General features: G+C 48.0%; 1 protein-coding gene across 1 annotated transcript; it reads left to right on the forward strand.

Moving 5' to 3' along the window:
* The first annotated feature begins 2,181 nt into the window (after window positions 1-2,181).
* Window positions 2,182-5,029, forward strand: LOC136453403 (calcium-dependent protein kinase 2). The gene is made up of 7 exons (XM_066453972.1): window positions 2,182-3,036; window positions 3,145-3,297; window positions 3,401-3,516; window positions 3,618-3,785; window positions 3,898-4,025; window positions 4,162-4,261; window positions 4,351-5,029. Exons 1-7 carry the CDS (start codon window positions 2,232-2,234, stop codon window positions 4,441-4,443), a joined length of 1,563 nt encoding a protein of 520 aa, XP_066310069.1. The 5' UTR covers window positions 2,182-2,231; the 3' UTR covers window positions 4,444-5,029.
* The last annotated feature ends 18,586 nt before the right edge of the window (window positions 5,030-23,615 follow it).

Consider the following 23,615-nt stretch of genomic DNA (forward strand, 5'->3'; position numbering starts at 1 on the left):
TCGTACCGATTTTGAAAAGGTGCCTTTGGAGGCCCATAGGCCGAAGGCCACCATACAATATGCCTTTGGGCCTAATGTGTCACTGTGCTAAGTCGTTCGGTTTGTTGGTTTCGGCCAGTGCTTATCAGCCATGATACAATAAACCAGCACCAGCCGGACTTATCATGCCAGAAATCAACCGGCGAACAGGCTGGTTGACCTAAGCTTTTTTTTATTCGTTTTGAAAAAGCCTATTTTACATCCTCGAACTGTCGCCGTCGTTTGATTTTTCTCCTTATCAACCTTGTTCCCTCTTTATACACCAATAACATGAATAGAAACATTAACTCAAACCAGGTTCATTTTACGACTAAAGTTTTCAAATGTAGTAAGCTAGTTATAATACACCTGGAAGCATTCACAAAGTTGGTCTAATAAGAAAATGCCATCCATTATACGTAAGTGAGGTCTTGTTTACAAGTGCTCTTGTGCATATAGATCACGACGATAGATGTAATTACATTTTAATTTTAGACAATTGGAGTGAAAGCTATGAAATTTTAAGATTGGAAATTACTTTTTGCATTCATAGATTCTTTTTTTTTCTTATCGAGATGACGGGAGTAAGGGTGCATTTGGTAGAGATCTAGATTCTTATAAACATTTCAGATCCAGATTCTCTCCATGTTTTGGGTGATGAATCAGAATCACTTTATGAAGCTGTTTGGCTAGTAGACTGGATTCTAATTTGGAAGGAAACATATTTTTTTTCTTAAAAATCATATAAGCAAAAATATGCTTCAAAAAAATCCAAACTTTTTATGGTAAAGAACAACTTGATAGAACTCATTTTTTAACTTGTTGCACTAAGAAAGGATTATATTTGAAAAAATACAATTGCTGACATGTAAGGGAGGCAAAAGAAACATAAGAGAATCACTGCGAAGCCGGCCTTCAACCGATTCAAGAGTCCATGAAAAAAAAAACAGAAGAGAATCACTACTATGTTGTTTCTCCCGATTCTATATAGGGAATCGGGAACGATTTATGCAGCCAAAGGGAGCCTAAGTATGAGCGAAGTGTGGGAGCCCCTCATGCATACTACATAGAGGTAGAAATGCATTAAGATCTATATCCAAATTGAGAAGTCCAACTAAAATTAAAGGAAGAAAATCCAACATCCAATCCGAACCTAATGTAAAAACGACTAGTGTCTAATCCAATACTACTCCTTTTAGTTCAAGTCCATCCGATATGATCTGGTACTGATAAAACTAATTTGTGTACATATGGACCCTACATCTAACTCAAACCATGGAATTGAAAATCCATGCTCACACCTTCAAATTTTAGTTAGTTTGACTGAATTTTGTTGGAAACGACTCAATGTAATGGTAAGCAACTTTGTGCAAATCAGCATGGTTAGATCTAGATGTGTCTCATGTTAAAAATCGTACCTTGAAATTAAAACCTCATGTTCATAGCTTAAAATCATAGCAATATTGAGAGAAATTTATCAGAGATGACTCAAGCCAGCTACTTGGTGCATGTTAGTGTGGCAAGATCTACACCTATAGCCCACTTCAAAAGTGAGGACTTAGAATTAAAACATCATTCATACCTTAAAAGTTTAGAGAGATTGACTAAAATTTATTAGAAACAACTCAACGTGGCGATAAGTCTTCATGACAATTAGGATGTCCAACTCAACTCGTGGAGACAAATTAAGGAAGAACCTTATACTTGGGCCGCTATCCGTGGATAACACAATATAGAGACCAATACTACCAAAGCTTGAAATTGACATGGTTAAGCAATCAAGTGCACATAAAAAATCCAAATACATCATTATATCTAAATCCACTAAACACACAATCTAAAAAATGTATTTATCCATCTGATAATTCAAGTCCATACTACATGCTTTTAATCAAGTATCCGTCTAATAAGCTTACACTGCATTTTTACTTATTTAAAAAAAAAACTTACCTTCCAAAACAGGAAAGTCCGTAATAAAGAGAAGAGAAGAACAACCCAAACCAAACGGGAACGGGGGAAGAGGGAGGCGGGCGGTTCCCTTCCCGCCATTTCCTCCCCACCCACCCTTCCAGCGGCCATGGCCACCACCCAATCCCCCACTATAGAATTCTCAGGTCGCCTCCTTGGGCTCCCCTACGGCTCCACAACCCCCAGCACCGTCATCCTCTCCGGGGGGGGGACGGACGCCGCTGCCCCTCCGCCGCCCCGTCGCCATGGGCAACTGCTGCCCGGGCTCCGGAGATTCGGAGCCTGCCCCCGCTTCTTCCGCCGACCCCTCCTCCCGCCTCCACTCCGGCGGCACGTCCCTCAAGGCCGGCGCTTCGGATGGGTCGGCCCCCAAGCCCACGAAGCCGCCCGCGCCCATTGGCCCGGTGCTGGGACGGCCCATGGAGGACGTGCGCAGCATCTACACCGTGGGCAAGGAGCTCGGGCGCGGCCAGTTCGGCGTCACCAGCCTGTGCACGCACAAGGCCACCGGGGAGCGGTTCGCGTGCAAGACCATCGCCAAGCGGAAGCTGTCCACCAAGGAGGACGTGGAGGACGTGCGGCGCGAGGTGCAGATCATGTACCACCTTGCTGGGCAGCCCAACATCGTGGAGCTCAAGGGCGCTTACGAGGACAAGCAGTCGGTGCACCTCGTCATGGAGCTCTGCGCCGGCGGGGAGCTCTTCGACCGCATCATCGCCAAGGGCAAATACACCGAGCGCGCCGCCGCGTCCCTGCTCCGCACCATCGTCGAGATCGTGCACACCTGCCACTCCCTGGGCGTCATCCACCGCGACCTCAAGCCCGAGAACTTCCTCCTCCTCAGCAAGGACGAGAACGCGCCGCTCAAGGCCACTGACTTCGGCCTCTCCGTCTTCTTCAAGCAAGGGGAGGTGTTCAAGGACATCGTCGGCAGCGCCTACTACATCGCGCCGGAGGTGCTCAAGAGGAACTACGGGCCCGAGGCGGACATCTGGAGCATCGGCGTCATCGTCTACATCCTCCTCTGCGGAGTTCCGCCCTTCTGGGCCGGCAAGTCGTCCTCCATTTCTGCATGCACTTGCTTATTTTCAGCGCTTGCTTGCTTGTCGCTCCGATCCCACCTCCAGCAGGCATGTTCTGAAAGATGATGCGTTTCAGAATCCGAGCACGGCATCTTCAACTCCATCCTGAGGGGACAGGTGGACTTCACAAGCGACCCGTGGCCGCGCATTTCGCCGAGCGCAAAGGACCTCGTCAGGAAGATGCTCACCTCTGACCCCAAGAAGAGGATCTCTGCCTACGACGTCCTCAGTATGTTCTCCTTCTCCTCCTTCTGCACGCAGCTGACTCTTGTGCAGTTTTGACTTTTGAATCGCTGAATCGAAACGGCGGTATATATCTGTTTGCTGTGCAGATCATCCTTGGATCAAGGAAGATGGTGAAGCGCCTGACACGCCACTGGACAACGCTGTCATGAACAGGCTCAAGCAGTTCACGGCGATGAACCAGTTCAAGAAAGCCGCGCTGAGGGTAAGTGTATTTCTTCCAGGCACAACATTCTGAATTCAAGGACCTGCCTGACAGGTGAGGTGACCATTCTGAAATCCGGATTATCACTGAATCGAGCGAAGGTCATTGCTGGATGCCTGTCGGAGGAGGAGATCAGGGGTCTGAAGGAGATGTTCAAGAGCATGGACGCGGATAACAGCGGCACCATCACCGTGGACGAGCTGCGGCGAGGGCTGGCCAAGCAGGGCACCAAGCTCAGCGAGGCCGAAGTGGAGCAGCTGATGTCGGCCGTGAGTTTCCATTTCCATTTTTCACACACTTTGGCACCGGAATCCAATCCCTCACGTACGGGGTTCGGTGCTGAAGCTCTGAATGATATGGTTGCAAATAAAACAAATGCAGGCCGACGCGGACGGGAACGGGACGATCGACTACGAGGAGTTCATCACGGCGACGATGCACATGAACAGGATGGACAGGGAGGAGCACCTCTACACCGCGTTCCAGTACTTCGACAAGGACGGCAGCGGGTAACCCCTTCGCTCGCTCATTCAGAATCACACGATGCCATGCAATGCATCGCCGGTGTGAAACTGAAACGCCACAAAAAGAAAGAAAAACGCATGCCGCGAATTCTTAGCTGCTAGTCTCGTGGCTTATTGGCAGGTGCATCTCCATGGAGGAGCTGGAGCAGGCGCTCAAGGAGAAGGGTCTCCTGGACGGCAGGGACATCAAGGACATCATCTCGGAGGTCGACGCCGACAACGTAAGTCATCGGTTGCTGCATGGATTCTGAACGCGATGAGGTCGGTCGGTTGATCGATCGGTTGTTGGAATCTTTGGTGCTTGACGCAGGACGGGAGGATCGACTACAGCGAGTTCGTGGCGATGATGAGGAAAGGGACTGCCGAGCAGAACCCCAAGAAGCGGCGTGACGTCGTGTTGTAGCCTGTACCTGTAGGACCAGAGAGCTAGCTGCTGATATATGATATATCGAATGGTAATGGATCGGCGTCCAGCAGTTGATGCCACGACGTACGGATTGCTTGTACACTGGTTGAGCAGGGCAAGCCGCAGTGGCAGGGAGATGCATGCGCGCACTCGGCTGCGAATACATCGAAACATGCATGGTGCGCTGCAGCCTGGAGGGGCCAAGGATGCACGCATATACACCTTATTGACCGAGGACCCGTGCTGCGGAATCTGAACACAGCAGCATCTGTCTTAGATCTGTTGGTATGCTTACTGACGGTTCGAGAATTCGTCAGTGACCACCTCTCGTCTCGACGTGCAATGGCCATGGACTGTGTATATATCTTCAGATGTGTAGGTGTAAACGTAAGGGAATAGCATACGCGAAATCTAATATGTTGTTGGGTAAAGGGGCACGTTTGTGGAAGTTTTCCTTCCCTTTGTATCATTGGTTCGCGGTGACACAGAGAGAAGTAATGCATTAGACATCTGCACATTATTAGCACATGTATACATGGAAAAGAGATTAGATTCAGGCATTCAGCCAAGACAAGCTATTCCATGCAGGACTACAAACCTATAGCTTCTCTATGTAAGTCGAGAGAGAAATCGTGTCAAGGTGAAAGAACATTTCTATTAGGGCTCCTTTGGATACGCGAAAACCCGCCAGTATCCCCGCCGGTCCGCGGATGGAGAAACTCCCCGTGAGCTTGCTTCCCCGTCTAACCCCGGCACCCGTTTCGAGTCATGTGAGCCAGAAAAAACGCGTGACTTTCTAGACCCTATTCTTCTCAATCGACGGGGGACAGAAAAAACTCCTCCACACCCGTTTATTTCTTTCCCCGTCTGCTCGACGCTCGCTCGGTCCTTCCTCGCTGCTCCCGTTCGCCTCGCCCAAGAAAGCATGGCGGCTAGAGTTTGAGCGTCCCGGATCCTACTCCGACTTTGATCCAGGCACACTTCCTGGATCGTTCCTGCCCTCGTCAAGCCGCCGCCGCCGCCTGTAATCCTCTATTTTTGTTTTTTAGATAGTGCACTGCAGCTGCATTTTAGAGTGTCAGTAGTAACTGACCATTGGAGAGTTCAGGTAAAGCTCAGCTGCAGACTTCGTGTTTCAGTTGGTTTAGAGATTTCTTTGTAGTAGCTGTTTGTTTTCCATCGGTTCCTAACTTTCTTAGCTCTTAAGTGCTTCATGTGCAGCTTCTGGATATTCAGGCTTTTGAGAATAGTATTCACAGTTCAGTTCAGTGAATGCTTTTCGATTCGTTTGGATAGCCTGTTAGCAGTAACACTTTTTATTAGATTAATTATGTTTACTCATTTCTTTCGTTTGCTTTCGTGATGTTTTAAGCAAGTACTAATTGTTCGTAAGGTCAGTATGTCACAAGTTGGCATAAGTGACTTTGACAATTAGAAGAGGGATGCGTTGGGTAATTTTGGAACATAGGCTTCAATTATAAATACATAAGTAGGCCAATATCTCAGCTGGTATAGAGCTGATGCTAATGTCAGATATAAGGGTCACACTATAAATATGTGGACATGCCTCTGTTATTAGTTCGCCCATGCTTGCAGAATTAGTACTGCTACATGTGGTCTTGTTCGGTTCAGAGAGAAAAATAAAGTACTAACACGTACTTTATTATAAATACATAAGTAGGCTAATATCTCAGCTTGTTTCTATTTGCAACTTTTAGATAATGGGCTCTAGGAAGGAGAAAATTACAAAATTCATACAGATGGAAGATGATGATGATGATGAATTGTTTCTTGTCATTGTTCCTGCAATACTTGAATGTCTGAATGAAGAGAAGAGGCCAGAGCATACCTCCGAGTATACTGGTGCTAAGAAGGTGAAGGAAATTCTGGAGAGGCACAAGAATTTGTGTAAATCTGAGTTTCGTATGGAGACACGAATATTTAAGGAGACATGTAACTATCTTAGGCATGAAAGTCTATTGCATGACACACAAGGTGTTACCGTTGAGGAGCAGCTAGGGATGTTTATGTATATGATTTCACACAATGCTAGCAATGATAGACTGAAGAAAGCATTTCAGCATAGTGGTGAAACTGTCCTCAGGCACATAAGGGCAGTTTTCAATATCATTCCCACTCTCACCTATAGATTTCTGAAGCTTCCTACTTTCAACTAAACTCACCCCAAGATCGCTACGGATCCTAGATTTTGGTCCTTTTTTTAGGTGAGGCATAACACTAGACCTTACTGTCTCTCCAATATTTTGCTCTGTTTTTAAGTTTCATTTTTTTACAGAACTGTATTGGTGCTATCGACGGCACACATGTGCCTATCACAATTGCAGAAGAGAAAGCCCCCCATATAGGAATAGGAAAGGCACACTATCTCAGAATGTCATGGTAGCATATGACTTCAACCTGAACTTCACATTTATCTCTTGTGGGTGGGAAGGGTCTGCTTCAGATGCTGGAGTTCTTCGATCAGCTATTTCCAAGGGTTTCTAAGTTCCTGAGGGAAAGTTTTATCTTGTGGATGGTGGGTATGCAAATGCACCACAATTCCTTGTGCCTTATCAAGGAGTTAGATATCACATTGCTGAGTTTCAGTGGCGCTCATCTCGAAGAAGAGAATATGCTGATCACAAAGAGCTTTTCAATCATCGTCATGCACTCCTTAGAAACCATATTGATTGGGCTATTGGGATTCTTAAGAAAAGGTTTCAAATTCTGAAAGTGGGAACACATCATCACATAGAATCTCAAATAAAAATTCCAACAACAGCCGCTGCATTTCATAACATAATTAGATGTCTAAATGGTGATGAGAATTGGCTAGATCACCAACCTACTTATATACCGAAACTGGTCATGTTGATCTGCCACAAGGAAATGATAATCATCAAAATGATGTGCAGTCGCTGAATTTACAAGACCATGCTACGTGCTAAGAGATCTGATTGCCATGCAAATGTGGCAACGCTACAATCAAAATTCATGCTTAGGAAGTAGCAGTCAAGTCGTAAAGCACGAAGATTATTTTGTAGTGTGTTATGTAATAAATGTTAAACATGCCAATGTGCTATTGTATAAGACATTTATGTTTATGACTTTCTATTTATGTGAGTTATGTTATATGTCGTCAAACTATTACAGTTGTGTTTGAATGTTATTTTTTGTAAACTCTAGCTATGACTAAAGGACAAAGCTCAAGAGCATCATGGAGCTTTAATTATGAGAAAGGACTTCTTGATGTACTTCAAGAATACAATCATGAAAGGTTTAAGGGCCAAAATGGTTGGTCACCTGAAGGATGAAGAAGTATCATAAAGCATTTCAATGAGAAGTTTTCATCCGCTGAATTTTTGAAGGCACAGATTCAAGACAAGGAGAATGACATTAAAGGAAACTACAAGGCCACTCGGGCAAGGATTAAGAAAAGTGGGGTTGGCTGGAATGATTCTTTATGCATGATCAATACTTTACCAGACAAATGGAAGAAACTTATTGATGTATGTTGTAATGTCATTTCACTTGCTAGATAAATTAGCTTGTTACTATGCTGTTGTCAGTGTTTCGAACAAACACCAGAAAGTAAATTTATAATTGTTGCGCATTAGGCCTGGATGGTGCACTAAAGGACACAAGGTTTATACTAGTTCGGGCTGAATGTCCCTATGTCTAGTCTGCTACTGCTCGTGTTATTAGTACCGAAAAAGGTTAGTAGTAAGGGGTACAAACGATCGAGAGAGGGAAATGTCCCAAGTCTCTGATGGAGTGGTCCAAAGGATGCCAAGAGCTCGGTTGCTGCTTGGTTGTGTGTTGTGTTAAATTGATCCATCAAAAGTCGGTCCCTTTAGTGGGGTGTCCTGCCCTCCCTTTTATAGACCAAGGGGCAGCAGGGGTTACAAATGAGAGAAAGAGGAAAAAAAACCAAAGGTAGAGAAAGTCCTTCGAGGGCGCTGGGTCTTCCTTTTCCCTTGATCCTGCCCTGCTAGGGTCAAGCTCTGACTTTGTTTCAGCGAGTGGTCATGTCCCATCCTCCCCCGGCGGACGGTGCGATGCGGTGCGGTGCGTCAGGGCGCTGAGCCATCACTCTGCGGGGAGAAGACGGGGAAATGACTATACGCCTGTCACTGTAGATGATGTGAGTTCTTCCTTGGATTGTAGCGGTTGTCGTATGCCTATCCACGTCCGAGGGCTGATGGCGGCGCCTACAACACTGTGGGACAAAAGTCGGCGCCTATAATACTATTTGAGCACTATTAGGTCGGAAAGGGCTTAAAGCGTCCGTCCCATCGTATCCTGACGGTACCTTCCTGCAGGCGTGCAGGGCATGGTTCTCGGTATGATGGTTGACTCGAATGTCCTATCGTATCCTGTGCATGTCAGCATGAAGGAGTAGGGTACAGTCATCGGGCAAGGCGGAGCCCACCCTTGGACGTCGGGCGGGGCAGAACCAACCCTCGGACGTCGAACGAGGCAGAGCCAACCCTCAACCGTCGGGTGAGGTGGAGCCAGCCCTCAGGGGTCGGGTGAGGCGGAACCAATCTTTCGTCGTTCGGGCAAAAAGCGTAGTAGCGTTCTTGTCTGACTGGAAGCGTCAATGTTTGATGGTTATTAGTTCTACCTTATTGGGTACCCTGGTATTAGGTCCCCGACAGCTACTAACTTTAGTTTGCATTTGCCAGGATCATCCAAGGCTTAAGAAGTTCCAAGCAAAAGCATTTCCTTTGTATCACTTGTGTGAGAAAGTGTATGAAGGTAAACTTTTTATTCAACTACTAGTGCAGATAGCTTTTTTACCTGTCCTACAATAGTGTTTAGTATTTAGATTTTTTGAGCTACTAGCATGTGTTTTGAGATAGCTTTTTGTTAGACTACTACAGCTGTGTAACTATCCTGCGGATAGCTTTTTTTGAACTATTAGCATGTGTTTCTCAGACTGTGCAGCTGTGCAACTATCCTACAGATAGCTTTTTTGAACTATTGAAATAAACTTTTTATTTCAATATGTGTTTTGTACAGTGGTAGCTTTCCTGCTACTACTATCCTTTTCTGCTAATATTTTTGGGACATTCTTGTGACTTGAGTTTATTTATCCACATGAAACAAGAAGAATTGCAACAGGTGAATTAAATTTCACATCAATAGAGCAACTTGAGCTGCACCCACCGTCTTCCACTCAACATGTCAACACCAGTAACATAGATGCTCTAGATAGCAGCATGAAGCCTTTCTCTGCAAGTATGGATGATCATAGGGCATCAAGTGAACCTATAGACCTCACTGGAGCAGAACCAGCTTCCTCTGCTTGTTTGGGACAAAAGGGTTCAGGAAGTGGGAAAAAGAGAAGCATTGCTGGAGTTCTACAAGGCTATTTTTTAAACAAGATAAAGCAAAGCAAAACTTTTGTGGAATCACTGATGAAACAAGTAAAGGAGACTATTCTATCAAGAAGTGTATGGATCTTCTAGAATCCATGGAAGAGCTCTCAGATGAAGAGAAGGCGCAAGAAACAAGCGTCGTGAAGTGTGAGGTGAACAGAGAAATTTTTATCAACTTCACAAACCCAAGAGTTCGCCTATTGTGGATCAAGGGTGAGATTGCTTCAAAGGTAAGTTTACTGTTCTTGTGACTACCTACCTTACTAGTACTACCCCTTGTGTAAGAATTTTATGGTACTCTGAGAAGTACATGGTCTTGTAGAATTCATTTATGAAATATGAACTTCTGTCAGTGCCTAGTGCTGTAATTGACGTTGGAGTCTCTATGGGTTTTACAGTGTCTTTGACTAAAACTGAAAACCTAAATGCCTAATTTTATAGTACTATGTAAAGCAGGAAGCTTTTCATTAATTTGGCTGTACAAGCAAAGTTTCTAATCTAGTGTGCATGTAGAAGAATGATACTGTCAGGTTCATAAACCCGGGGCCCCCAATGGATCCGCTTCCCTACAAAACCTAGCCCAGCAGGCAGCGCAGCGACAACAAGCGTTTGAGTCGGCCTAGATACATAATAACAGGCCGAGACAATGATCCGGTCCCTGATCGGAAGGCCTGGCCAAGGTGGGACCATGGTCTGACTCCGACCCCCTTCTCCGATCGAGGATACGCTGGACCTCTACTCGTTGCTCTTTCCTAACCGACACGGTCGGGACCGACTGGGAATGACTGACCGAGGATGCCCGCTCGGTGTGGGCCTAGGGAGTAGGTGGAGTAGATAAGGTAAGGCACTCAAGTCAACCATAATACAGAGGACTATACCCTACCATGCCCTGCACACCTACAGGACGGTGCCATTAAGGCATGTTAGGCGAACATGGTAGAGCCTGCCAGACATGTTAGAGTATAAACAGTATTGTAGGCGCCGTCGTTTGTTGTACCAGGTGAACATGGTAGAGCCTACCAGATGTGTCTGAACATAAATAGTATTGTGGGCGTCGACGGCCATCCCGTACCCGATGGTGTGGGCAACAAGACTAGGCAACACATGTATACACACTCTCTCTTTTTCTCTGACTCGTAAGGCCATCCCCTTCAACAATAAAAGGGGATGAGCTCTCTCCTAAAAGCCCCCCCAAAGACTGGTCGACTCGATAGCTCAATAGCTCTAGGACTCGACAGCTGCATAGTCTATATGCTCTCAACAGCTGATAAGCTCGGACACACAGAGCATACGTTCCAAATACCTAGCACATGTTTGAGCATACATCACTCTCTTCCACTCGGTTCAGAGTCTGACCGGGCCTCTAACACCCCCTTCTCATTCTTTACTCATTTGTAACCCCACAGCAAACTTTGAGCACCTAGGCTTAGGAATAAAGCCACCAATCGACCTCAACTGGATGTAGGGCCTGTTGCCTGCACCAGTATAAATCTTGTGTTATTGAGTGCTAGGCCACATCCGATCACAACGCATGGTAAAACTATAAATATTTATGTGTTGGTCACTTTTCGCACCGACAGTTGGCGTCGTCCATGGGGAGAATGTCGTGCATTCACGCCTTTGGTCATCGGATGGCCCACCTTTCCACCATCTTTGGCATGGCGGGCTCGAGCGATACAATTCGCTTTGGCTCGCTGGAGTTTCCCACTCTCCCACTTGTTGGGATGTTGGCTCCTCCCGTCTTCGTGCCACTCCAGACCTTCCTCTTTGAGAGTCTGGACTTTGTCACCGACTAGCTTGGCGTACTTCGCCTCCATGAAGAGGCGCTTGTCCCGGCACCCACTGGAAAAGGAGTGCCCTCCACCGACTGCAATGGGCCACTCGATGACCTCAACGTCGAGACACCCGCTTTTGCCTCGAGCCCATGCTGGGCTCAAACCCCACGTGAGTGATGTACATATTGTTCTTTACTCACTATTTAAAACCTTCCGCCGACTCTCTAAAGGGACCCTGTTGTCTCCACCACGACCGCTGTGCAACTGGTTCCCCTATGGCTTCGCGTCCCCCGTGGACGCGTGCGTGTAGGGACTCCGAAGGATGCTAATGCCACCCCCTCTCACATCCGAGTTCCTGGGGATGGCGAGCTACACTCCTACCTCCTTCCATGACCTCATCGATGACAACGTCGAAAGCGATGGCTCCAGTGTCGATGACATCATGGCACCTGGCCAATGTCTGTCCTTAGAGTGCGCTATGGCGGACGCCCTGGGACAGCCATCGAAGGTAGTGGAGTCTCTGTAGACTCACACCCCTCTAGACCACCATGCGTAGGCCCTTGTGCGTGTGCAGCAACATGGCAAGGAGTTACTGCAAAGGTGGCAGAGCCAGCCGCCGCCTACGTCGGAGCGCCCGGCGCATCACGCTGTGCCATATGCGCGTAACCTGGCAAGTGGCGCTCAGGGTCATGCCCATTAGGTCCAACAAAACATACTAGATGGAGGGGACGACCCCCCCCCTCAGTTTGCTTAGGCTAGCCAGAACATCGTTGCTGCATCGATGCTTCTGTGCGGCCTCCCCGAGCCTGCCAACCCCTAGGGATAGGCAATCCAATGGAACCTCCAGGCGCTGGTGGAGACCACCGTCGTTTAGCAGGTGGAAAGCTCTGTGTCATGACATCGGCTCACGGCATCTTGCCCAACCGAGGGACTAGGCTGCACCAGTCAAATTGCTCCGTCCCCTCACCACAGCAGTTGCTGAGGGTGGAGCGGGAAGCCGCGGCTACACTACAGCCCAACCTAGCGCCCGCTCCACACCGACCACCTATGCACCAATGGCTAGGGCTGAACCATGATGCTCATAGCATCATCAACAATCGACGCCACGCCTGACACGATGATAATGCCCATTGCATGGCGGCGAGAGCAGGCGGCATGGGCCCCGACCTAACCATCGAGGAGTGCGAGGACACACACCCTAGACATGGTGGCTGACCAAACTACCAGAGCCCTAGCCCAAATGGCCTAGGGCCATAGGTCTTTGGTCATCGCATCTAGAAAGTGTCGTTCCCACAGTGCTTCCGACCGCCCACCAACATTGCCAGGTACACCAGGGAGACAAACCCCGGTATATGGCTCGAAGACTTCTAGCTCGCCTGTCGAGCCGGAGGAGTGGATGATGACTACTTTATCATCCAATACCTCCCCATCTACATGGGGGAGGATGTTTGAGCATGGCTTGAATTCCTTTCGCCCAACAGCATCCATGACTAGGTGGATCTCAAGAGGGTCTTTGTCAGAAATTTACAGGGGACGTATGTCTGTCCTGGGAATTCCTAGGACCTCAAGAGCTACCAGCAGGAGCCAAATGAGTCCCTACGGGAATACATCCGCATGTTCTCAAAGCAGCGCAACTCCCTTCCTGATGTCATCGACACCGACGTCATCAGCGTATTCCTATTTATGACAACCTGCGAGTCATTAATCCATAAGCTTGGCTGTGTGAAGCCCCGTACCACCCGTGACCTGCTCGACATCGCCATGAACCATGGTGAGGAGGTAGTAGGGTGGTCTTCAGTGATGGTTAGGATAGGGGCAAGACCAAGCACGAGGACCAAGGCGAGTGCCCCTCCACACAAAAGGGCAAGAAGAACAACAAGGATCGGCGCTGACCGGCTAACCCAGCTTTGGTCGTTGTGGCCGATCGACCGGGCAAGCAGCCCTAGCAGGGCTAGCCTGACCACTTTGACAAGCTCATGGAGAGTCCATGCACCAACCATGCCTATCCCGTCAACCACCTCTATAAGGACTATGAGCTCCTCAAGCGCTTCCTACGGCAAGCCTCCAAGCCAAAGGAAGGGAAAGGTAAGGAGGAGGAGGAGGCCACAAAAGGAGGTGTAGCAGGCAAGGATGAAGATAGCTTCCCCAACCCTAAGGAATGCCTCATGATCTTTGGGGGATCTGACACTATCCACTCCAAGCGCCAGCACAACGTACGCTACAGCGAGGCATGCACCACAAAGTTGGCCATCCCCTCTTTCCTTGGCTGGTCGAGCTCCCCGATCACTTTTGATTAGAGAGACCATCCTTCCCATGTCGCCCAACTGGATCGCTACCTACTCGTCATCGACCCCATCATCCACAAGAAGCGCCTCACCAAGGTGCTGATCGGAGGAGGTAGCAGCCTTAACATTCTCTACATCGACACCCTCGACGCCATGCGCATCCCCTGGTCAGAGCTCCGCTCAATGAGCTCTGCCTTCCACTGCGTGATCCCAAGGGCATAGGTGTATCCACTCGGGCAGATCGACATACCTATCACGTTTGGCGACCACACCAACTTTCGCTCGGAGGTCTTAGCCTTTGAGGTAGTGGACTTTCCGGGGTCCTACCACGCCATCTTGGGATGGCCATGCTACGCCAAGTTCATGACGATCCCCAACTACACCTATCTCAAGCTAAAGATGCTAGGTCCAAATGGTGTCATCACCATAGGTAGTACTTTATCGCACGCCTACACGTGCGATCGTGAGCATTACAAGCTCGCCACTACCGTCATCAACTCCGCTGAGCTCCTAGAGCTTAGGAATTCGATGACTCTAGTAGTCCCCGACTACAACGGGCTGACCTCCTCGAGTGCCTTCCATCCGACTAAGGAAACCAAGGCGGTGGAGATCAACCCCATCGACCTAACCAAGACAGTGTAGATCAGGACCAAGCTCCCGGCCAAATAGGAAAGCGAGCTCGCTGATTTCTGATGCGCAAATCGCGATGTCTTCATGTGGAAGCCTTCTGACATGTCGAGCATACCGAGGGAGGTCGCCGTGCATGCACTATGCATCGTCTCGGGATCAAAGCCTGCTAAGCAACGCATGTGTTACTTTGATGACAAAAGGCATAGGGCCATAGGCGAGGAGATCGTTAAACTTCTGGCAGCTGGATTCATCAAAGAGGTATACCACTTCGACTGGCTAGCTAATCCTATTCTTGTGAAAAGAAGATTGGGAAGTGGAGAATGTGTGTTGACTATATTGGCCTCAATAAGGTGTGCCCAAAGGATCACTTCCCTTTTCCACGCATAGATCAGATAGTCGACACCACCTCAGGGTGTGAAATCCTCTCCTTCCTAGATGCCTACTCAGGCTACCACTAGATCACAATGAAAGAGTTCGACCAGGTCGTGACTTCGTTCATCACCCCGTATGGTTTCTACTATTACGTAACCATGCCTTTCGGTCTAAAGAACGATAGCACCACCTATCAATGGTGCATGCAGCGATGCTTTGCCAACCAAAACAACCCGCTCAACCAACCTGACCAAGTTGAGCAGCCGAAACTAACAATTGCCGTTTTTGTAGATGACGTAGTGGTGAAAACGGCTCAAGCTAGTGACCTGATCGCAAACTTGGCCATAACATTCACGAACCTCCGAAGGTTCAGCATCAAATTGAATCCCGAAAAATGTGTTTTTAGGGTTCCGAAGGGGAAGATGCTCGGATACATCATGTCTAAGCGCGGCATCAAAGCCAACCCCGAAAAAATCATGGGCATCTCCAACATGGGCCCGATAAGCAACGTCAAGGGCGTACAGAGGCTCACCGGCTGTTTGGTCGCCCTGAGCCGGTTCATCTCCTGACTAGGCGAACTAGGGATGCCTCTCTACAAACTTCTCAAAAAGACAAATGCATTCGTCTGGACAAAGAAGGCACAACAGGCTTTGGAAAGCCTCAAAGCATCGCTGACGTCGGCACCAATCCTTGTCGCTCTCGAACGGAGAGAATCACTCCTCCTCTATGTCGCGACAAGCAATCACATTGTGAGCGCCGCCCTCATCGTCGAGAGGGAGGAGCCAGGACACCCCCTAAAGGTCCAACGACCGGTGTACTTCATCAGTGAGGTACTCACCAATGCCAAAGTTCACTACCCCTAGGTTCAGAAGCTTCTGTACGTCGTGCTGATGGCGACCCAAAAGCTCCTAGACTACTTCACTGAACATGAGGTCATGGTCGTTACCTCATACCCACTCGAGGAGGTCGTTCATAACCACGACACCATCGACCGAATCTCCAAGTAGGCTCTTGAGCTCATGGGCCACGACATTAGATATGTCCCCCGTACCCCATTATTAAGTCTCAGGCTCTTGCCAACTTCTTCACCGAATGGATGAAAGTCTAGCTCTTGACCTCGGATGTCACCCACGAGTACTAGATGATGTACTTCGATGGGTCGGTCATGGCGCCCGGCTTGGGGGCTGGAGTGGTTCTGATCTCCTCGAATGGGAGCAGGCTCCGCTACCTGGTCCGTCTTCATTTTTCAGCCTCGAACAATGTCGCGAAGTATGAGGCCCTCATCAATGGACTATGCATCGCAGTCGAGCTCGGCACCACGCAGCTGTATTTCCACGGCGACTCAAAGTTCGTCATCGACCAAGTCAAGAAGGAGTTCTCCTACAAGAGCCTTCTCATGATGGCGTATTGCCAGGAGGTGCGCAAGCTCAAGGACAAGTTCTAAGAGATCGAACTACATCATGTCCCTCAAAAGGATAGCGACGCTGCCGACTTCCCTGCAAAATTGGTGGCTAGATGGGAATCGCCTGTCGACGGGGTCTTTGTAAATGACCTCCACGAGCCGTCTCCCCGCATCCGAGAGGATCTGACCTAGATGTGCTCCAACACCAATCTGGCTTTCGAGGGCTCTGACCCCCCGACGTGCCCTGACCCCGACCGAGTGCTCGGGGGCTTCGACCTTGGCGCCTCCATGGCAACGTCGCCCGGTGACATCACCGTGATGGCACTCGATCCGGTCAACTGGAGAGGACCACTGCTCGCCTACATCCTCGAGGAGGTTCTCCCACTAGAAACGACTGAAGCGTGACGAATCGCTCTTCACATGGACTTTACAAGCAAAGTCCATCAGGAGTGCTCATGAAGTGCATCCTGACCGACCAAGGGAAATAGCTTCTCCTCGAAGTCCATGCCAGAATCTATGGACATCACGTGGCCCCAAGATCGCTGGTCAAGAAAGCCTTTCACCAAGGTTTTTATCAGCCCACTACGCTACGAGATATAGAGGAGGTGGTCCGTAGATGTGAAGGATGCAAGTTCTACACTCGGCAAACTCATCTAATGGCGTAGGAACTTTAGACCATCCACATCACCTAGCCATTCGTGGTCTGGGGCCTTAACATGGTCGGACCCCTCAAAAAGGCCCCGTGTGGCTTCACTCACCTACTCGTGGCGGTGGACAAGTTCACCAAGTGGATAGAGGCGAAGACCATCACCAATATCCGCTTGGAAGAGGTGGTCAAGTTCTTCCTCGATATCATCTATCGGTTTGGTGTCCCTAACTGTATCATTACCGATCACGGAACAAACTTTACCAGGAAGAAGTTCCTAGATTTTTGTGATGGATACGACATCAGGAATGATTGGGCCTCGGTCAGACACCCGCGTACTAACGGTCAGGTCGAGTGGGCCAATGGCATGGTCCTCCAAGGACTCAAGCCCCGCATTTTCGATCGAAGTATGTCGGGCGATGGGTTGTAGAGGTCCCAACAATCTTCTGGAGCCTAAGAACGACCCTAAATCAGTCCACAGGGTTCACCCCTTTCTTCCTCACATACGGAGCCAAAGCACTATTGCCCTCCGACCTCGATCACGTGCCCCAAGAGTAAAGTTCTTTGACCGAGACCGAGCCATGGAGGCATAGTAGGACGCAATCGACCTGCTCAAGGAGGCTCATGAGACGACCGTCATCCGCTCCGCTCGTTACCAGCAAACTCTCCGTAGGTACCATGAAAAAAAATCAGGGGGAGGATCCTCGAGGTCGGTGATCTCGTACTCCGGAGGACCCAATCAACCAAGGAGAAACATAAGGTCTCTCCGCCATGGGAAGGACCCTACACGGTGACTGAGGTGATCCGACCAGGTGCCTACTGACTGAAGGATGACAACAGCAACATTCTCACCAACACATAGAACATCGAACACTTACATCGTTTCTTTCCCTAAAGCTCGGTCTTACCATTTATTTCCATTCAATGCTTGCTCCTACAGCGCCCTAGCCCGAGCACTCTCGGCCGGGATCGCTCGGGGGCTCCACGAGGGTGCGATACCACTCCTTTTTTACTATCATATAGTAACACTTTTCACCTAAACGAAAGGGCATTCCGTTCCTTTGATTACCCTACGTAACTTGCGCTTTTAGCCTCCCGATCGATCACACCTCACCACGACCTACGGTTATGAGCAGCTGAGCCTCGCGGGCCATGCCCAGGTTCTTAAGGTTGCAGCCTATGGGTCAACGTGCAAGTGCGATAAAGAAATGACAAAAACAAAGCTACGTAAGGATAAAAACAAGGGTGGACGGGACAAGCTTCCCCTCACAAGTGATTTCATCACAAAATAAACTTAAAATATTCACGAATGTAAAACTGTTCACACGGAGGCTCCTCCACAAATTCATCTTTTACATAAACTAACTATTTCTACTCTAACTCTATTATGGTCCCCCGGTGGCATCAACTGACGGTACGGTTGACGAGGACGAAGGCAGTTCGGTTGTGGTCGGGACGATGGCGCTCAGCTCGGCTGTGGTCGGGACGACGTTCGGCTCGGTTGGGGGCGGGACGACGCTCGCCTCCAACCTGGCCTCCGCTGCCTCCGTAGGCTGGACGACATCTTCCCGGCGCATGTCTACGGCCACGGTCGAACGGCGAGCCTCCATCACCCACTGCGCGATGACCTGCTCAGCGACCATCTGTGCATGCGGCACCAAACTCTCCCCCAGCGCATGGATTTCGTCTGCACTCCACCCATCGGCGTATCCTCTACAGATGGCTGCGAAGTCCAGATTGGGGTAGTGGGTCACCACCGAGGTCAGCACCCTTGACGTCCCGTAGAACATGCCATCGGAGATGAGCGCTCGAACTTCATTCGGGACCTCCGCCAGCTGGACGGCGGGCATACTGGTGCTCGGTCCTGACCCGAACACCTCAGAGACGACCACCTGCGTAATATTGCAAAGCTGGTTGAGCTCTCCCTCGAGAACGCGTCGCTCCTCAAGGGACTAGGCTAGTGCCTCCGCGGTCCGACTGACCACCGCTTTGACCGTCTCCAACTCTTGCTCCAGAGAGCTGATCTTTCCACCCAGTTCTGGAAACGGACGATAAATTCAGGAGCAAAGGAAAAAAATTCAAGGCATCAACCGAGGGCATAACAGGTACGTACCGAGGTGGGCGCTTTCAAGAATGGAGAGCCCTTCCTTTTGCCAGGTCATCCTCTTGAGCAATTGAGCGTTCGACTCCTTTGCCCCGAGCATCTACCCCTAGAGCATGACCACTTTTTGCTCGGGGTCCGACCGGCTCCAGAGCCTCCAAGGACTTTTGGAGGGTCGCCTCGATCTCCACCAAGTGGGCCAATCCATGAATATGGAAAGTGTTTGATGTTAACCAGTGTTGGTCTTCTTTGCGCTTTCTCTTTGTGTTTGGTTCAATTTAGCAAAACTTTAGTTCGGAGAGATTTACGCGTTGGATTGTTGTACTATTATATTTTTATTGTTTATGAGTAATGAAATTTGGTTTTGGAAAAAAAGAACTCCATCCTCGAGAATAAAGATGTCGTAGTACTGCCACTTGCTCGTCGGCTGGTTCTTCACTTCGAGAAAGCGGAAGCGGAAGGAGAGCCTGCGCCCTGCCTGCGCGTCCGTGTGGTTTTCGTCAGGTCAAACATTAATGGTGACCGAGCAGCCACTGTGACCAGTCGGCCGGCTGGATCCACGGCTTTTGTGGGGATCCTCCAGCTAGGTACCGACAGACGACGTCCGTTTGGACACTTGCAGAATTGAGAAAAGTACTGTTATAGGACGCAAAACAATGAGCTTCGTTATTATATGACTCCAATCGTCGATTTCGGTAAAACGACACTTGAAACGTTGGCACTTTATTTTAGATGGCATTTGGTGTATTTCTTAACTTTGGTAATCAAAATACATGTATTTTGCTCCTTAATTGACTCTTTTACCCTTCTGGCCTTACGTATCCTTTTGCATGAGCCCGACGTTTCGTTTCATCTTCCAACGTTTCTTTTGGCCGCCGCCGCCGCCCGCCCAATCCTCCTCAACGCGCTGCCCATGGAGGAGACGAACTCGCCTCCACCGGATCCAGAAGGGCCGCCGACCGCCTATGCCCTTACCGCGCTGCCCTTAGGCGTGGCCGCGTTGGCTGGCCCTAGCCTGGCCGCCTGTGCCCTAGCCGCGCCGCCCTCTGGTGTCTGCGACCGCCGCCTCTGGCCTGGACGGGCTGGCTGAGGGCATGGCCATGCCGACAGTGGAGGACATGGCCGCGCCCAGGCCCGGCCCTGGATGGGGGCAAACGGGGCAGCCGCTCCAGGCCCCCAGACCAAGGGACCCCAGGTATGTACGATGTATATACGTATGGACAGTGTGGTGTGGGAGCAGTGGGGATCCCAGAGAAGATTTCACCTTTGCTTATCTCTCTACTCTATCTTGCTAGCTCTGATCCATCATCTTTTTTTTTCTTTTGGAGTAGGAGTAGTATTATCCATCTGGTTACTAGCTAGCCCAGGTCACTAGCAGCACCCGGTGCTGATCTGATCACTCACAAGTCATGGCTCATGAGATTTGGGCAACAGCTACACACAGGTTGTTTCAAGGCAGGCTTTCATGGTTTGGAAAGCATAAGATTGTGTGGCATCATGACCTGAGGCATGGCAGTCTTGAGTCTCCTCCTTCATGCACTCCTCCCAAGAACACAAAGAGATCTGCAGTGTTCTTCCTGTAGCCGGCCACAGTCACTCTGGCTGCTCTCTTAAAGGAGCAACACCAAAACACGTACAAAACACACACAAGGCAAAGGCTAGGGCCTTGTTTAGTTGATTGAGGCTGTGTTTAGTTGTAGGAATTTAGATTTCAGGGTTGCTGTAGCACGTTCGTTTTTATTTAGTAAATAGTGTTCAAACATAGACTAATTAGACTTAAAATGTTCGTCTCGCAATTTCCCACCAAACTGTGCAATTAGTTTTTTTTTCGTCTACATTTAATGCTTCATGCACGAGCCGTAAACATTCGATGTGACGGATACTGTAGCAACTTTTTGGAAGTTAGGGTGGAACTAAACCAGGGCTGAATCGGCGCCGATGAAATTACTGTAGATTTCTGTAGCAACTGTAGTATTTTGTTTGTATTTGGTAATAATTGTCCAATCATTGATTAATTAGGCTCAAAACGTTCATCTCGCAAAGTACAACCAAACTGTGCAATTAGTTTTTGATTTCATCAACATTTAGTATTCCATGCATGTACCGTAAATTTGATGTGACGAAATTTTTTTTTTTTTGTATAGTACCAAAGTTTGGATTGAATTGCCAGAGACTCTCAAAAGATCACCGCACCTATCCTCACAAGTCACACATGCACCTTCTCTGGTTGCAACTGATTACCACTGCTGCATGAAAAAAGTCACACAGTGCTGGGTAGGTTCAGTCAGGTCACCTTTGGACTTTGGTCATTCATCATACAACTCCCAACTCCAAGCAAGCTATCTAGCTTGGAGGAGGCTGGTCATGCACAATGTGTCAAACATGCTACTCCGTATTCTTCTAACACACATCAGTGGCCGGCTCAGTGCATTAATAGCTAGCTAGTAGATTCGCATGATTATTATGCCACCAAACACTGCATATATATACACAAAAGAAGAAAATAAAACAGCATGTGATATGATACGTATTCAATTTGCCTCCATACATTTCCCACATTGACATCAATGTCATCGATCTTTTGTCGTAGTCATAGATATATAGGATCAGTGATAGATGAACTTGTTAAGAAAGGCGAAGATGTAACAACAAATAAAATGTTGCGTTAATTCATTCATTTCTGTACTAACAAGCAAATCTATATGGCAATGGCAGATCCACCTTGAAAGCTAGTAGCTGCTAGTGCTAGAAAGTAGCAGCCCGTAATAACAATCTATATTTATTCATTATACTTTGTTTCATTTGCTTCTTTTGTCTGTTTATTAAATTTCAACAACACCATGTTATGCCAAAAATAGTCTTCCAAAAATGAGAAAAGGAGACAAAAAAGAGCAAGAAGAAATAAGTAAATGAATTAATGAGTCAGAGAGTATCCATTATAAATCTTTTAAGAGTCATACAAGCTAAAAAATCTATATGAAACAATTTTTTTTGCCAAAGCAGTTAAGATAGAATAGCTCCTCAAGAGATCCTTAAAACCCACTTTTATAGAAGTAAATGAATTAATGAGTCAGAGGATATCCATTACAAATTTAGTATTATTGATATGATTTTTATATTAAGGGGGCCTGAGTTTGATTTTGGCTCTAGGCCTCAACAATCCCAGGACCGGCACTGCCGCGCCGGCAGCAGAAGGCGTGGACGCGTCAGTAGAAGGTCCAGCAAAAGGTCTGGACGAGCCGACAGAAGGCATGTCCACTGCTCTAGCCCTAGCGAGATCGCTGCTTGCAATTGCTCCTCTTCCGGCAGTAGAGTGCAACCTTCCAGTTCTTGAAGTGCAAAGGTATATATGCTTGTATGCTTTCTGTTTGTTTTTTTACCACAATAGTAGTACATATTAGTTAAAGTTGATTTCACTTGTTTAGGTCCCAAGTAGATCATGTGGAAAATATGGAAAGAGTTGATTGGGATACGATACAAATAGTGGAGACACATGATAACGAAGGTCGTATTGCACTTATGAGTGAGTCGCAGATTTGTGAGCTTTTAGGCTTGACAGAGGAGGGCACAACAAATATACCTGCACAAGGCTTTGATTGCCGAATGGATAAAGAGGGGAATGACAATGAGATTGGGCAAGATACTGATGGTGCTGCCATTCCTACTAGTGATGCCGTACCAGGTGATATGGTCATTTTATATGATAAGAATAACCCATCAATAGAGGTAGGAACACTGTACCCAACAATGGAGGAGTTCAAGTTGGCTGTGCGGCAATTTGCCATCAATAAGGAGTTCGATTTAGGAGTAGAGAAGTCATGTAAGACGATATATAGAGCTTTTTGCAAGTCCGGTGATGAAGATTGCCCTTGCCCTTGGAGGATAAATGGCACTAAACAAAAAGGCCAAGGCATTGTGGAGGTGAATAATTTTTATTATTATTTTATTAATTCTGCTTGTTATGTAAATTAATATCAATCTGATTGATTTTTTGTTTTGCAGGTAACCGTCTTAGTCGATAAGCACAAGTGTGTGTTCAGCATGAGGCAGATAACTACAACTCCAAGTTGCAAGTGGGTAGCTAGCAAGGTTGTGAATATCCTTAGAGCTGATCCAAATATTGGTGCTAAGGAATTGCAAAAGAAGTTGGAGACAGATCACAAGTGTCAAATTGCATATGACACTGTATGGCGGGGTAAACAAAGAGCTCTTGAAGAGGTTTATGGCAAATGGAAAGAGAGTTTTGAGCCGTTATTTAGGTGGAAGGCCGAGGTAATGAAGCGGTGCCCCGGGAGTGTCGTTGAGATTGAGGTACTTGAGGTGGATGGTCAAATATATTTTCACCATTTTTTCTGTGCTCTTAAACCATGCATTGATGGTTTTTTAGAAGGTTGTAGGCCTTATTTGAGCATAGATTCTACAACACTTAATGTAAGGTGGAATGATCACTTGGCCGCAGCTGTAGCAGTTGATGGTCACAATTGGATGTATCCACTCGCTTATGGCTTCATAGCTTCTGAAAACACAGACAACTGGACTTGGTTCATGGAACAATTAAAGAAGGCAATAAGTGA

Source organism: Miscanthus floridulus, chromosome 5 (genome assembly GCF_019320115.1).
Source record: "Miscanthus floridulus cultivar M001 chromosome 5, ASM1932011v1, whole genome shotgun sequence".
Taxonomy (NCBI): domain Eukaryota; kingdom Viridiplantae; phylum Streptophyta; class Magnoliopsida; order Poales; family Poaceae; genus Miscanthus; species Miscanthus floridulus.